Source organism: Carcharhinus amblyrhynchos, chromosome 28 (genome assembly GCF_965287045.1).
Source record: "Carcharhinus amblyrhynchos chromosome 28, sCarAmb.v2.hapA, whole genome shotgun sequence".
Taxonomy (NCBI): domain Eukaryota; kingdom Metazoa; phylum Chordata; class Chondrichthyes; order Carcharhiniformes; family Carcharhinidae; genus Carcharhinus; species Carcharhinus amblyrhynchos.
Window position 1 is genome coordinate 34707737 of NC_137351.1, and position 17493 is coordinate 34725229.

At 41.2% G+C, this 17493-nt stretch overlaps 1 protein-coding gene across 3 annotated transcripts in view; it reads right to left on the bottom strand.

Moving 5' to 3' along the window:
- Positions 1-1365: 1365 nt before the first annotated feature.
- lins1 (lines homolog 1) overlaps positions 1366-17493 on the bottom strand; it is a 45107-nt gene continuing 28979 nt past the window's right edge. For all 3 annotated transcript variants that reach the window (XM_080214305.1, XM_080214306.1, XM_080214304.1), the window contains 3 exons: positions 9660-10277; positions 6362-6554; positions 1366-3505 (listed from right to left, as the gene is read on the bottom strand). In XM_080214305.1, coding sequence (XP_080070431.1) covers positions 2641-3505; positions 6362-6554; positions 9660-10277 — 1676 coding nt within the window. In that variant the 3' untranslated portion in view covers positions 1366-2640. The remainder of the gene's footprint in view (positions 3506-6361; positions 6555-9659; positions 10278-17493) is intronic.

Sequence of the window (17493 nt, forward strand, 5' to 3'; positions counted from 1 at the left end):
TGTGGCAACTAGGGGAATTTCACAGTAACTTCATTGCAGTGTTAATGTGAGCCTTACTTGTGACTAATAAATAAATTTTTACTTTAAAGGAGTTAGTCCTCAACTTCAGGATGCTAGTGGAGGACATGCCTCTGTCTACATCAAGTAGAAATGGCTGACAGCTTCAGGTTTTTAGGTGTCCAGATCAGCAAAAAGCTGTCCTGGTTCCTCCATGTCGACATTATAGTTAAGAAAGCCCACCAATACCTCTACTTTCTCAGGAGACTAAGGAAATTTGACATGTCCACTACCGCTCTCTCCAACTTTTAGACATGCACCATGGAAAGCATTCTTTTTGATTGTATCACACTTGGTATGGCTCCTTTTCTGTTCAAAACTGCAAGAAACTACAAAGGGTCGTGGACAAAGCCCAGTCCATCACTCAAACCAGCCTCCCACCCATTGACACTGCCTACACTTCCCGCTGCCTCAGAAAAGCAGCCAGCATAATTAAGGACTCCATGCACTCTGGACGTATTCTCTTCCATCTTCTTCTATCAGTAAAAGATACAGAAGTCTGAGGACATGTACCAAACTACTCTTAAACAACTTCTTCCCTGCTGCCATCAGACTTTTGAATGGACCTATCTCGCATTAAATTGACCTTTCTCTACACCCTAGCTATGACTGTAACATTATATCCCACACTGTCTCATTTCCTTATGTACTGTATGCTTTGTCTGTGTGGTGCACAAGAAACAATGCTTTTCACTGTGTGCTAATACATGTGACAATAATAAATCAAATTAATCACAATTGCATAGCTGTTTTTCCTGTAATCATGATGTGGAGATGCCGGTGTTGGACTGGGGTAAACACAGTAAGAAGTCTGACAACCCCAGGTTTAAGTCGGTTGGACTAAAACCTGGTGTTGTCAGACTTCTTACTGTGTTTTCCTATAATCATCATCATTTCAGCCAACCCAATTTGATAGCTTCGCTATCATCATCTAGCCTCAAACCTTTCCCACTCTGGCATGTTATTATCCCAGTTACACTCCATGGATATTGAGCAATTTGGGTTCAGATGGAAGTGAGGTGTCTCTTCTGGAAACATCCTGTGACTGAAGAATGCAAATACATCCTACCTGCTCCAGCTCTGCATTGGTCTTCCTTGAGATCCTGTTTTCCAAGCTAGGATTTAACTCCTCTGCACCAATTCAGATGAATTTTAATCTACGTTATTATTCCCAGCATGGACCAGGATTTCTGCTCTCACATTCATTCCACCGGGTATTCAGCCTGCCATCAACACAGAAAGTGATTACAAATAGGCGATGAATTAAACCATGTCACAAAATGATCCAATGCAACCAGCAATAATCCACAAAATGACTGCTGAGATTCACTGTCATTCTGTGATGGGGGCTTTGTGTCAGCGTGTTTTTTGTGATTTGCTTTGTAACATGGACGTGTTTAACAAGTTTCTGGCCTTAGTATCATTAGTGTGTTCTTTAATTTGCTTTTTATTGTTGCTATTTCATACAGCACAAAAAACAAACCCAAAAGTCTATTTACATACAGGGAGCAATATATTGGCATGGATTGAAAATTGGCTAACTAAAAAAAAAGCAAAAATGGATCATTTTCTGATTGGCAAGACGTAATGAGTGGTGTGCCACAGGGGTATGATATAATTGCTCATCTTGGTAGGAAAATACGTTGTGAAGACATAAGGAGATTACAAAAGAATATAGATGGTTCAGGTGAGTAGGCAAAGATCTGGCAAATGTGCATAAATGTGAGGTTGTCCACTTTGGCAAGATGAATGAAAAGTTTATTATTTAAATAGTGAGAGATTGCACAGCTCGAGATGCAGAGGGATCTAGCAGATGAATTGTAATAGGTTAGTATTTCGGAATAGCAAGTAATTAGGAAAGCTAATACATTATCGCAAGGGGAATTGTTTACAAGACTAAGGGAGGTTACGTTTCATTTGTACAGGGCATTGGAGAGACCACATATGGAGAATTGGTCTCCTTATTTAAGGAAGGGTGCAAATGTGTTGGAAGCAATTCACAGAAGGGTTATCAGATTAATATCTGGGGTAGTCTTGAATCCACTGAAATTTACAACAGTGAGAGGTGACTTGATTGAAACATATAAGATTCTACGGGGTCTTGACAAGGTTTATGTGGAGATGTTTTCTCTTTTGGGAGAATATAGAACCAAGGGCCACAGCTTAAAAATAACGTAAAAAGTATGCTTCTGTCTGCCCTGTTGTCCATTATCTGTGTTGTCCTAATGAGAATGGTCCAGTTTTTCCAGTTTCCATTCCTTTATTTATTAAACCAAATTCTAAAATATCAGAGCGTAAATGATAACCACTGGTAACTTGTTCTGTACCTCAGCCTCACTGTGATATATTCAGGTAGCTCATAGACACGATGTACTCTCTCTAATATTGACATATACAGGTTTCAATTTCAGGGATGTAATGGAATAAATTAAACTGCTTCATTTCACAACTTGCTCTTCATTCTGTTCATTGCAATCTTTATATCTGGCCAAAGTTCACTCAGTTTTCATGTCAAGTTTTATTTACAAGAATGAATCAAAAATCAATATAATACAACTTTTGGAGAAATGCATTGTTTGAATTTCACCTATCGTTTCTGCCGCGTGTTTCAATATCTAACAGCAGTTTTAGCAGCGCTGTTGCATTATACGGAAAAAGACTTCTTCCTTGCAAACGGCTAATGGTTTTTCTCAATTCATTCAAACAGTTCATCGATTTCTTAAACATTCCTTCAAAGGACATTTTTATGTCCTTTTCACAACTGTATGAATTTACATCTCTCAGATTTCTTCCAACTGTGATACTTTCTATTGTTTCTGGAGCCTTTTTTGCTGTCTCACCAGTTGTTTCTGCTTTATTCATCTCATTATCCTGACTGCTTTCCAGGCTGATGATATTCATGCGGTCAGCTTCTATTCCATCATTATCAGAGTCCTCCGAACTCTCGTAATCCACAAGACCGTGGGACTGTCCGAGTGACCTGGGTCTATTATTGCTCATCAGAAGGTCAGAGTTACTGCAGCTCACAGTTTCTTTGCTGTTCCTCAGCTCCACCTTGGATGTGAGAAGGAGCTGTGCCGTGGTATTCACAATTGCTTCTTTTGAGTCTGCAGTGCCAGTTTGATTGTTGGTCCTGTCTCGCTCGACACCAGCAATGAGGCTGAGGTCACAGACATCATTAATTGCAGGCAAACAAAATGATTGGACAGCAGCATCAAACTGATCACAAATGCAACAGAATGAGTGCCAATCTTCTTGAAGAAGTCGCAAGTATCTCACCAAATACTCCAGGAAGCAGGTTTCAGTGGAAATCAGGAAATCTAACAGCACACAATGATCAAATGCTAAACTCTGCAACATCAGGAGAAAGATACAGTGGGGATTGAAGCAATGTGCATGTGTCTCACCAGCAATGTCTGCCTTTTCCTGATGGTAACTATCCAAAGATCTGTGGAGACAGATGACAGGACTTTCAAGGCACTGCAAGTAAATCATTGAGCAATTCAAACTAACAGCTCAAATCTCATGATATCCAAAACACTCAATATGACTAACAGCAGTAGACAGGGCTGACTGAAATCCTGAACTGGCCCATGGGGCATGGGGGCTGAAAAGACAAATGGAGCCCTCCAGAGTGGCTAGCAGAGGATACTGCTGCCCTGTGACCCTGAACAGAGACCAGAGTGGACACAAGCTGAAAGGATAATTTGATTTGGATGTGATGTCTCTTGCATACGCTCATGGTCCTGTATGCTCACAGTTGCTTATGCTCAGTCAGGGCATGCAGGAATTGATAACTACATGGGATGGGGGATGGAACCAGGAATTGAGCAAGAGGCCCTGGGAATAATGATTTGAAAAGTGTGGTCCGTGGATCACCAGTGTTCCCGAGGATTTGCCTCATGGTCCATCAGCTGGTCCATAATGCAACTCTTTGAAGGTGGTGGCTGGTGAGAAAAGTTTTACAAACTTTTGCCTGTACATATGGCAAAAGTTTCCTGGAGTCACCAACATAGCTCTGGGGCACCTGCTACCATTCCCAGCAACATACAACTGTGAGATAGGAATTTCAAAATGTGTGGGGCTGAAAACATGCAAATTGGTAAGAAAAAGCAATAGGCCTGAGGATTGGGAGCAGTTTAAATTCAGCAAGGAGGGCCAAGGAATTGATTAAGAAGTGGAAAATAGGATATGAAAGTAAGGAGGTAGGGAACATAAAAACTGAATGTAAAAGTTTCTATAGGTATATAAAGAGAAAAAGATTGACAAAAATGAGTGTAGGCCCCTTTCAGTCAGAAACAGGAGAATTCATAACAGGGAATAAAGACATGGCCAAAGAATTAAGTTTGTACTTTCCTTCAGTCTTCAGAAAGGAAGACATGAATAATGTACCAGAAGTTCTAACAGAAACAAGTTTTAGTGAGGAGCTGAAAGAAATCAGTATTAGTAGAGAAATGGTTTAGGGGAAATTGAAGGTGGATAATCTTCATCCCAGAGTACTTAAGGAAGTGGCTCTGGAAACAGTGTATCCACTGGTGCTCATTTTCCAAACTCTTTGGACTCTGGATTGGTTCTTGCAGATTGGAAGGTAGCTAACATAAGCCCACCATTCAAAAAGGTAGAGAGTAAAACAGGGAATTGTAGATCAGTGAGCCTAACATCGATACTGCCGAAGTTGCTAGAGTCCATTATTAAGGACTTCATAGCTTGGCATTTGGAAAGCAGTGGCATAATTAGGTAAAGTCAGCACGGATTTACAAAAGGGAAATCATGCTTGACGAATCTGTTGGAATTCTTTGAGAATGTAACTAGTAGAGTTAACCGAGGAGAACTGGTGAATGTGGTCTATTTAGACTTTCAGAAGGCTTTCAACAAGGCCTCATATAGCAGACCACGTAAAGTTAAAGCACATGGGATTGTGGGCAGTGTCTTGAAATGGATAAAAAGCTGGTTAGCAGAAATGAAGCAAAGAGTTGGATAAATGGGTTTTCTTCTTATTGGCAGACAGTGACTAGTAGGGTTCCGCAGGGATCTGTGCTAGGACCCCAACTGTTCACATTATACATTAATGATTTGGAAGAGGGAACTGAATGTATTACCTCCAAATTTGCACACGATACAAAACTGAGTGGGATGGTGAGCTGACAGGAAGATGCAGAGGGGCTTCAGCATGATTTGAACAGGCTGAGTGTGTGGGCATGTGCATGGCAGATGCAGTACAATGTGGATAAACGTAAGGTTATCCACTTCAATAGCAATAATAGGAAGACAGATTATTTGAATGAGTGTAAATTGAGACAGGTGGATACTGAGCGAAACCTTGGTGTCCTCGTGCATCAGTCAATGGAAGTAAGCGCACAGGTACAGCAAGCAGTAAAGAGAGCAAACAGTATATTGGCCTTCATAGCGAGAGGATTTGAGTATAGGAATAGGGATGTTTTGCTGCAACTGTATATGGTGTTGGTGAGGCCACATCTGGAGTATAGTGTTCAGTTTTTGTGTCCTTATCTGAGGAAGGATGTCCTTGTCATAGAGCAAATGCAGCGAAGGCTTACCAGGCTCAATTCTGGGATGGCAGGACTGACATATGAGGAGAGACTAAATTGGTTAGGATTATATTCATTGGAGTTTAGAAGAGTGAGAGGGGATCTCATAGAAACGTCCAAAATTCTAACAGGATTAGACAGGGGAGATTCAGAAAGAATATTCCCAATGTTGGGGGAATCCAGAACTAGTGGGTCATAATTTGTGGATAAAGGGTAAACCTTTTAGAATTGAGGTGAGGAGAAATTTCTTCTCTGAGAGTGGTGAATCCGTGGAATTCACTACCAGAGAAAGTAGTTAAAGTCAAAACAGTGTGTGATTTCATGAAGAAATGAAAATGGAAGGACTTGAAGACAAAGGTGAGAATTTTAAAATCAAGATGTTGCTTATCTGAGAGCCAATGACACTCAGTGAGCACAGAGGTAACACAGAAATAAACTGCAGAAGCATAGTCATTGAGGTCAATAAACCATTGGCTACTCATGAAATTAATAGGTGTTGGGATAGGGTGGGAAGAAGGAATTGAGAAAGAAGATCACTTTGTTGAATGATGGATCAAATTGCCGTCTTCCACTCCTATTTCTTACCCGTTCTGAACTGCAAATCTCTGGATTAGAATCAACTTTACAGAGGAACAAATTAAATTAATACATTATCTAAATTTTTATATCGCAGGCTTTGCCAGTAATGGAAATATTAAACTGTAGACATTTGTGTTTGCATCACAGTTAAACAATCTGATCAAAATACAAAAACCAACCTGTGGGAGTGTGCATAGATGGTTAGCAGTGCTTTGGCAGCCTCCACCATATCATCATCCTGCTCCCCAAATACCAAAGAAACCAAGGCACATGGATGTGAGAGCTGCTGGATGTGTACAGGGCACCGGAAATGCATTCTCAAAAACATCATCAGTTGAGATGTCCAAGACTGGAGCTCAGCTCTCAGGGTGCCTAGAAACATCATGTACAGTCAATACCACCTCAAGGTCAGTTCTTACAGTGTGTTAAATACATTAGAGGAACCTGCAAACATTAAATATAGAATGATAAGGTGTTAAGTATGAATTATAGAACAATGGGATAGGGAATTCCACAGCCCTAAGGCAAAGAGTGGAAGAGGTCCAGTTCCAACACAAAGAATCTGTGCCCCTGTGTGGCTTGTGGGTCAGTACATAATCACTCAGTTTAGGCACCTGCCTTGGATCAACATAGAACTGCATTGTCTTTCTGTTCATTAAAACCTTCTATGTCTTTCCATTGATTGACACTCCTTATTCTCCTTTCCAGAATGGATTACCATACCTCTCCATAATAAACTGCCGCATCTACCAGCCTGAACTTTCCACTTGGTCTATGAAGTCTTCTACCATCCTCCTGTTGTTTGTTGAATATTTTTATGTCAGCAGCAAATTCCAATATCCTGCTCACGATGTCCAAATCTAAACCATCTAAATGTAGAGAGAAATAGTGGATCTTATGTTGTGTTTTGGGGTGCATCATTTCCAACCCTTCTCCAATCCAATCAACAATTCCAACCCTTTGTTTAACGTCTGTCCACGCCAAATTTTCCTTCTCAATTCTTGAACCAATGATCTCTTTTTAACAAGGAAAGAAGAGCAAAATACAGCACTGGAACAGACCCTTCAGCCCACCAAACCTGCATCAATGCATGACACCTTTCTAAGCCAAAGACCTTTTGCCTTTACGTAGCCCGTATCCCTCTATTCCCTGCTTATTCATGTATCTGTCAAGTTGCCTCTTAAACATTGCTATTGTATACAAAGAATAAAAAACAGAACCTCACAGGAATAGGCCCTTCGGCCCTCCAAGCCTGCACTGATCACGTTTCCCTATCTAACCCAACTGCTTATATCCCTCTATTGCCCATTTGTTCATATGCCCATCAAGATAAATCTGCCTCAACCACCTCTCTTGGCAGTGCATTCCAGACCCCCACCACCCACTGTGCACAAAAATTCCCCCCACACATCTCCAATGAACCTTTCCCCTCTTGTTTTGAACTTGTGTCCCCTTGTAATTGTCACTTCTGCCCTGGGAAAAAGCTTCCAACTGTTCACCCTATCAACATTTCTCATAATTTTAGAAACTCCTATCAGGTCGCCCCTCAGCCTCTGTCTTTTCTGGGAAAACAATCCAGTTCATTCAATCTCTCCTCATAGCTAGTTCCCTCCATACTAGACAACATCCTGGTAAACCTTTTCTGCACTCTCTCCAAAGCCTCCATGTCCTTCTGGTAGTGCGGTGACCAGAACGGGACACAGTATTCTAAATGTGGCCTCACCAAGGCTTTATACAACTGTAATATAATTTGCCAACTTTTATACTCAATGCCCCATCCGATGAAGACAAGCATGCTGTATGCTTTCTTCACCGCCTTTTCCACCTGTGCTGCCATTTTTAAAGATCTGTGGACCTGTACTCCCAGATTTCTCTGCGTGTCTATGTTCCTGATTGCTCTGGTTCATTAATAGATTTTAAGAAGTATTTCAAAGGAGAGAGGTAGAGTGGTGAACATAAGAAAAAGGAGAAAGAGGCCATTCTGCCCCTCAAGCCTTCCCACTATTCTGTATGACCATGGCTGATCATCTACCTCAACTCACCTTCCTGTCAGGGATCAGTTTGGGGAGAGGGCTGTGACAGGGCAACGAGCAAGAGCTTAGAGCCCAAACAGCTGGATACGTGGCACCCTCAATGTAGTGATTAAAACTGAGATTGTTCAAGAACCTAGAATTGAAAAAGTGCAGAAAGCTTGAAGAGTGGATTTGCGGATAGCGAGGAGGACCATCACAGAATACAGTATAAGATAGGTTGAAGGCTTGGGTGGAGAGATGGCAGATGGAGATTAATCCAGACAAATGTGAGGTAATTTTGGAAGGTCTAATAAAGATAGGAAATATACAGTAAATAGCAAAATCCTTAGGAGTATTGATAGGCAGAGGGATCAGGGTGTACAGGTACACAGGTCACTGAAAGTGACAACACAGATGGAGAAGGTAGTGAAGAAGGCATACGGCATGCTTGCCGTCCTTGGCCGGGGCACTGAGTTTAAAAATGGGCCAGTCATGTTGCAGCTTTATAGAACCTTAGTTCCGCATTTGGAATATAATGTTCAATTCTGGTCGCCACACTACCAAAGAATGTGGAGACTTTGGAGAGGATACAGAAAAGACTTACCAGGATGTTGCTTGGCATGAAGGGCATTAGCTATGAGGAGAGGCTGGAGAAGCTTTGTTTGTTCTCACTAGAACAATGGAGTTTGAGGGGAGACCTGATAAAAGTCTACAAGTTTATGCAGGGCATGGACAGAATGGATAGTCTTTTTCCCAGGGTGGAAGAGTCAGTTACTAGGGGGCATAGGTTTAAGGTGTAAGGGGCAAGGTTTAAAGGAGGTGTATGAGGCAAGTTTTTACACAGGCAAGTTTTTACACTCTGGCTTTACACTCCAGCGCCTGTTAATTTTTACAGAGGGCACGGGTGCCTGGAAATCACTGCCAGGGGAGGTTGTGAAAGCAGATACAATAGTGAGTTTTAAGGGGCGTCTGGACAAATACATGAATAGGAAAGGAATAGAGGGGAATGGCTCCTGGAAGGGTAGGGGGTTTTAGTGCATTCAGGCAACATAGTTGGTGCAGGTTTGGAGGGCCGAAGGCCTATTCCTGTGCTGTAATTTTCTTTGTTCTTTGTGGTACAGCTGGAGGTTACAGAGTTAGGGAAGGATTTTAAAAAAACATGACAAGTAGCTGGAAGAAAGGCAGGTTTGAGAGGGGAATATGATTTTAAGCTTATGAATTTTGATTCTGTGCATTGACAGACTATTAATTAGTGGGAGTTTAACATTCACTGTTTGGCAGTGCTTAGTGTCAATACATTGCTCAGATTTTGCAGTAAGGTTGTTTCAGGTAATCTTGAATGTAATGTTGAAAGGTAATGTTGTCTAGAAATTACAATGTTCCTTTTCCAATTACAGTAACTGTAAACAACTTTTACTACTTAAAGTCTTCAGGTTAGTTATCAAATAAAATGTGAATTTATTACCTTTTTCTTTGACTGTAAAGGTCCTGCTTTGCACCTTCATTTCCATGGCTTTGATTAGAATTAGGCTTACAGCCCTTACCATCACCAGATCCGGCCCACAGTGCGAATCTTCAACACCAAGTATCTCATTTCCTCCAAACAAAGATGGTTTGGGACTCACAGGAACCTGTCTTAACCAACCTGACACCAAGGCTTGTAACACTATACTAGATACAGCCAGTAAGTCATGGTGCAGGTGGCTGTCTTGCTGAGATATTGCACAACAGGAATCACTGGCATTATCTTCACCAGCATGGCAAAGAATACATTGTTTGAGCAGCAAAAGCAGCCTCTTTTTAACTAAATAATGAGCAGAGGAAATGATACAGTGCAGTATTTGTGAGGCACGCAGGTATAATATCCTCAGACAAGAGAAATTTAATTTCAGCTGGATTCTAATAGCAAGAAAAACCTCAAGCAAATCTATGAATGCAAGTTGATTCGTTGTGGGAACGTTCCCTTCATCAGTGCTTGTAGTGGATCCGCTTGTGTGGCAGTCACCAGAATACAAGGCAAACATGGAGGAGTATAAACCATCGAATACAGAGTCCAGAGGAACGAGCAGTTTCTGGATGGTCACTGCAAAAATGGAAAAATTTCCGAAGTTAATTAAAGACGGTGCGTAGTCATTGAGTACAGACATTCAAGTGTCAGAGAGAGCAAAGATACATAGTCAGGTAGAATGTACGAATTAGGAGCAGGAACAGTCTGCTCCGTCATTCAATAAGATCATGGCTGATCTGATTGTAGCTTTAACTCCACATTCCCAATAAACTTTCATCCCCTTTGTTGATCAATAATCTATCTAGCTCTGCCTTTTGAAGAAGAGAATTCCAAAGACTCACTACCCACCAAGAGAATAATGTTCTTCTCACCTCTGATTTGAATGGGTGGACCCCTATTTTGAAACAGTGACTCCTAGTTCTGACACAGAGTGTGATTAAGTCCAGGAACAGCAAATGGGGAACTACTTCAGAGGAAGTTGGATAGACATTTGATAGACAGGGCGTCATGGTAGCACAGTGGTTAGCACTGCTGCTTCACAACTCCAGGGACCTGGGTTCGATTCCCAGCTCGGGTCGCTGTCTGTGTGGAGTTTGCACATTCTCCCTGTGTCTGCGTGGGTTTCCTCCGGGTGCTCCGGTTTCCTCCCACAGTCCAAAGATGTGCGGGTTAGGTTGACTGGCTGCACTAAAATTGCCCCTTAGTGTCCTAAGATGCTTAGGTTAGAGGGATTAGCAGGTAATAATATGTAGGGATATGGGGGTACGGCCTGGGTGGGGTTGTGGTCGGTGCTGACTCCATGGGCCAAAGGGTCTCTTTCTGCACTGTAGGGTTCTATGATTAACGGGGACTTGTGTTTTGGATGGGCTAGATAGACAACAAGGTCTTTTCTGATCCCACAAATGTCACTTTTGACTAGCCCATTATCTAAGTGTGATGCTACAAGAAATTCTGACAACTGTACATTTGAACAAAATGAAAACATGGCAACTGTTTAATTATAACATCAGATAAATAAAAGTTCAGCCAAACAAAACCTCCTATTCTGGAACAAGTGCAACTACAGGAGATAACTCCGTTTACTCATCATTTCAAGGCCTTTCATTGTATATTGTTTTTGGACAACAATGGCTGTAGTAATCAGTAATGAATAGACGGTCAGGATTGGCATCAAATTTGTTGCAATAGCTAAATTACTTATTAATTTTTTTAAGGTTTATTTAGTACTGTCAGAAGTCAACTTACATACACACTGCAATGAAGTTACTCTGAAAAGCCCCGAGACACCACACTCCGGCGCCTGTTTGGGTACACAGGGAGAATTTAGCATGGCTAATGCACCTACCCAGCACATATTTCAGACTGTGGAGGAAACCGCAGTACCTAGAGGAAACCCATGCAGGCATGGGAAGAACATGCAGACTCCACACAGACAGTGACCCAAGCCAGGAATCAAACCCGGCTCCCTGGCGCTCTGAGACAGTAGTGCTACCCATTGTTCTACTGTGCTGCCCTCTAATAAAGAAAATGGAAAGATTAATCAAGAATTTACAGGTTTGATTTTCTTTATGAGATAGCTGAAGTGAAAGATTATGGCAGATCCCATTCGCACATGTTCAGCCAGTTTTAAAAGTGAGGGCAGAGATTATGAACTCTATCAGTGCCATGTTTTTTGTACTTGGCAGTAAAGATTGGCACATATAGTGAAGGATCTGTGAAAACCTATGACCTGTTGTATAGTTCCATACAATGTAATATCAACCTAAAGTTGTATGAAATCATGAGAGCAGGTGGAGGGCATGTTTTCTGTTCACAGCCCTTGTCTTGTAAGTTTTTCCTGACAGCACAATGTTAAGATGGTCATACTGTTGGCATACTGTTAAAGAAGATTGAAAAATCAAATGCTTGATTTTTGAAGAATCAAATTTTTGGGAGTAATACTGCCTCTTGCACTAGTAGCTTGAACAACTTTGCAAACCATGGTTGTGTTGGCCATCTTGGTACGGTCATGAAGCAATCAGCTTTCTCCCTTTCCATTTTCTGTAATACTCCACTTATAAGATGCTGGAAATACATAGAAAAATAATTCTACCAGGTGACTAAAAAGGCTTCTGTTGCCATTGCACCAGGATCCAGTAGCCAAGAAACAGTTTTCTACCTGTGTATTGAAATGATACAAAACTATCAACATCTGGTTTTTCATCCAAGTTACACAGCTGCATGAAAACATTTAGTTTCCATTCAAACTGCTCATTGATTTTCCTCAACGGTTCGAACACCAGGCAGTGACCCAAATGTCTCCAGATATACACCATTTCCAGAAAATCTTGACTAGTTCATTACGTGCCTTTGATTACGTTCCTCCTATATTGTTTACATATGCTGCTCTGGTTATATTGTCTAGTTGCATAGCAACATTTACACAACTGTTACGCATACAAAAAGCTTGCAAAGTCAAGAAAGCAACCTTCAGCTCAAAGTAATTTCATTTTTTTCAGCTTTTGCTGTTTGCTTAGCATTCCACCTTCCTCCAAAGTGTGTGCTACTGCTGCTCCCCCCCTCCTTCATAATCCCGATGTGTGATGTATGCTGTTGGCATCTGCTTATCAATGTTACTTGCTCATGTTGACACGCTGTCAACCCACCAAGTGAGCTCTTCGTGAGCTGCAGAGGAAATAATCATTTTTCTGTCAAATTGCCCTTTTTTTTTCAAAGCCCATGCTTTTTCCTTTCTAAGCTCTTTGTAATGTAATGGCCCATACACTAGGGAAAGCAGCCATTAATTTGCCTGTCACAGAGGAAACAAATTGTAGCGATGGTGAAAGTGAGGCCAACAAATGCTTATGGAGACAACATGTATCCTCCGGTTTTGCTTCAGTGGACGACTGACTTGTGGAAGTATGGATCCTAGAAACGTACTTTTTGTACTGGGTGAAGGATTGATTCGTGTGGTGGATGACGAAACCAAGATCAGATAGTATTTGGGCAGTTTCTCTGCTCCCTTTTCACTTTGGCAGCAAGTAAGTTATGATTTATAGTTGCTACCACTGTGTGACCTTGGTGGTTTCAACAACTTTGTGAAAACATAGATTTGAGTTCAGCCCATTTGGTAATGTTGTAAACTGCCATTGTGTCTCTTTCCCAAGGAACTTTAAATATTTCCTATGTTGTTTTATAATTGGTACCATTCAGTATGCACCGCTGAGGACTACTGAGTCCAGAAAACAGCCCTTGGTAAGAATGTCTAAATTGTCCATTTTAAAATGGTGATGTTTTATAAGTTAGTTCAGATTGATATGATCTGGAATCGTGTAATATCTGTTATCTCTTTTTTGTTGAGGAAAAATTTTGGGATAAAGTTTTCAGGCATAATATTTTCCATCATTTGATTTGATTTATTATTGTCACACGCAATAGTATACAGTGAAAAGTATTGTTTCTTGCACGTTACACAGACAAAGCATACCGTTCATAGAGGAGGAAAGGAGACAGTGCAGAATGTAGTGTTACAATCATAGCTAGGGTGTAGAGAAAGATCAACGTGATGTGAGGTAGGTCCACTCAGAAGTCTGATGGCAGCAGGGAAGAAGCTGCTCTTGAATCAGTTGGTGCGTGACCACAAACTTTTGTTACTTTTTCCTGACAGAAGAAGGCGGAAGAGAGAATGTCCGCGATGCCTTAATTATGCTGGCTGCTTTGCTAAGGCAACAGGAAGTATAGACAGAGTCAATGGATGGAGGCTGGTTTGTACATTCACAATCTTTTGTAGGTCCTTGCAGTCTTGGGCACAGCAGGAGCCATACCAACTTGTGATATAACCAGAAAGAATGCTTTCTACGGTGCATCTGTAAAAGTTGGTGAAAGTCATAGCTGACATGCCAAATTAAATTTCCTTAGTCTCCTGAGAAAGTAGAGGCGTTGGTGGCTTCTTTAACTATAGTGTTGGCAATGGGGGGACCAGGACAAGTTAATGGTGATCTGGACAACTAAATCCTGAAGCTTTTGACCATTTCTACGACACCCCGTCGATGTGGACAGAGGCATGTTCTTCACTACGCTTCCTAAAGTCCATGACAATCGCCTTCATTTTGTTGACACTGAGCGATTATTGTCGCTGTACCAGTTCACCAGATTCTCTATGGCATTCCTGTACTCTGTCTTGTCATTGAGATCCGACCCACTATGGTGGTGTCATCAGCAAACTTGAAAATTGAGTTGGAGGAGACACTATGGCAGTTTAGAGCATTATCAAATGGGCTGAATTCAGGACCATGTTTTCACGAAGTTGTTGGAACACCATGAAGAACAAAGGTCACAACTTAATGTTAAAGCTTCAGCAACAGTTTTATTTCTTCACTATTAATTTGTGAGCTTGAGGTATAAAAATGTGTTTGACAGGGTACTAAAACTTCTAAATCATACCCAGAGCAATGTTCAAAATGGTTATTATTGCTCAAGCATCCCTATGGCTCCTCAAATCAACCTCTGATATGCTCAGTTTCAGTTAGGACATGAAAATAAGGCTTATGCTTTCATAACTTGAAATGCATTATGCAGGTTTTTGAGGTTCAATGGCTGTGCTGCTGTCTGTTTGACAACTGATGGGTGGCAGGCAATTTCCTGCACTGTGCTGAGGGAGTCTTTGTACCTGTCCATGCCAGATCTGTTGATACTGTGGCTGAGTGAGGTGGTAACTGACCCCAAAAATGAGGCTGAGATACTGTTCTCTTGGGAGGTAACCATCCCAGTTTTTCTGATGAAGGAACAATCTGCTTGCACTGCCTGCCATAGGAGTGTGACATGGATTGTAGCATATTCTGAACTGAGTGTGGTTTCTCACCACCCCTGCTGTCTTTTGTTCTTTGTCCATTTCTTTCAGTCTTATGGAGAACATCTCTGAACAGCCACTGTGTTGGCTTTGCACTCAGTTTGTTCAGGTGTAATTAAATCTTTACTGAGCTAATTCTGTTCAAGCTGGAGTTGGCTTGCAGAGAAATGGCAGCCTGTTGCATTTCACTGAGAGTAATCATTTGTACATTTCAAGAACACTATGATCCCATTCACTAGAGGCCATTGGCACCTTGGAAGTTTAATATCCAAAAGGCAGGCATTCCGATTTCCTAAGGGATTCATCTTTTGGACCATTAAATTGCAGTTACCCAGCAAGGTTTTCCTCCAAGATTTGAATAAATAAAGCACAGCCTTGTGCTTAGCATGATATAGTTTGCAACATGGCAGATTAATTAGCTGTGCATATGCAAACAGAATCTCACTTTATTTTGAACAAACATTGATAGGAGATAAAATGGCCTTGTCTATTATTGTATACGAGTATTATATGGCACATTAAGTGTGTCCCTTAGATCACTGAAAATTCTTGGGAAATTGAACATTGAACACAGGAGTTGGGATGTCTTGGAGTACAAGACATTGGTATGGCCACACTTGGGTGTATTGTATACAGTTCTGGTCACCCTATTATAGAAAGGATATTACTAAACTAGAAAGAGCACAGAAAAGATTTATTAGAATCTTACTAGGGCTCAATGGTTTGAGTTATAAGGAGGCTGGAGAGACTGGGACTTTTTCCTCTGGAGCATAGGAGGCTGAGGGGTGATCTTACAGAAATCTATAAAATAATGAGAGGCATAGATCAGATAGATAGTCAATATCTTTTCCCAAAGGTAGGGAAATCTAAAACTAGAGGGCATAGGTTTAAGGTGAGAGGGTAGAGATACAAGAGTCCAGAGGGACAATTTTTTCACAGAGGGTGGTGAGCGTCTGGAACAAGCTGCCAGAGATAGTAGTAGAGGTGGGAACAATTTTGTCTCTTAAAAAGCATTTAGACGGTTACATGGGTAAGATATATATAGACGGATATGGGCCAAATGTGGGCAATTGGGATTAGCTTAGTGGCTAAAAAAGGGACAGCATAGTCAAGTTGGGCCGAAGGGCCTGTTTTCATGCTGTAAACCTCCATGAAATAATCACCTCTCAGGCTGCCAGTTTTCCACTCTTGTACGATTGCTTTGCCGCAAGTATTATTGTTGCGTGATCACTTTTAACATTTAAGAAAAACTTGGATGGGTTCATGGATGAGAGGGGTCTGGAGGGATATGGTTCAAGTGCAGGTCAGTGGGACTAGGAAAAAAATGGTTCTGCACAGACAAGAAGGGCCGAAGGGCCTGTTTCTGAGCTGTAATTTTCTATGGTTCTAAACTACTCAAGTATGGGGAATGTTTACATTTTAGCTAAAATTTAATTCTAAACGACAAAGAAAAGCACTGAAATCTTTATTTTAAATAAAATTTAAATACTCACTGTGCTTAATTTGTCTTCTCTTTCTCCACATTCCCTATCTATCTTAACTAGTTTTTAAACCCATTTTTACCCAATTTCTCTAATTGAATTTTATTGCTTTGAAAATCATATTTTATTTATCGGTTTTCTTCTTCCAGGATCATAAAGCTGATTTTTCAGATCAGAGAAACTTGACTGAACCAGCTACGGTTTGAATATGATTGCTCACTCCATGGATTGACAAAGTGCAGTCAATCCTGGCCAACTAATACTCATTCATTAGCAGTCCCCAGCACTCAGCTGCACCTAGGTAAGTATTATGCTTCAAACTTGAGGGTGAATGCAATAATAAAAATGTACACCAAAGACAGGTTTGATTTCAGAAAATTAGGTAATTTTTCAACAGGCCCAGTTAAAGATCATCAGGAAAGTTCTGAGATTTGATCTGATCCATGCTGTAAGCTCAACTGACATCAAATTACACTGGGCTGCTGACCACTGTCTCTAATGCCCTCTGCTGTGAAGTGTGTGGAAGTACAGGACTGGTCTCTGCCCCTTCCTCTCTCTCCCCCGTTAAATAGTCAGTAGTGGCTAGATACAGTGTCACAGATAGGAGGGGAGTCAATTTAACAGCCCTGATTTATCCACTCTACCCACCCATAAGCAGAAAAAAATATGCTTTCCCCTTTTATAAATGTTGGCAAATTTTCCCCAATCCCTCAATCTGAAATGTTCCAATCTTTCTGCTCCCACTGGCTTGATGGTAGACAGAGTAAGAAGTCTCACAACACCAGGTTAAAGTCCAACCAATTTATTTGATAGTAAACTCACAAGCTTTCAGGGTTTGCCCCTTCGTCACCTGACTGGAACTGTCCCTTCATCAGCCAGTTCCAAAAGCTAGTGACATTTGCTACGAATAAACCTGTTGGACTTTAACCTGGTGTTGAGAGACTTCTTACTGCGTTTACCCCAGTGCAATGCCAGCATCTCC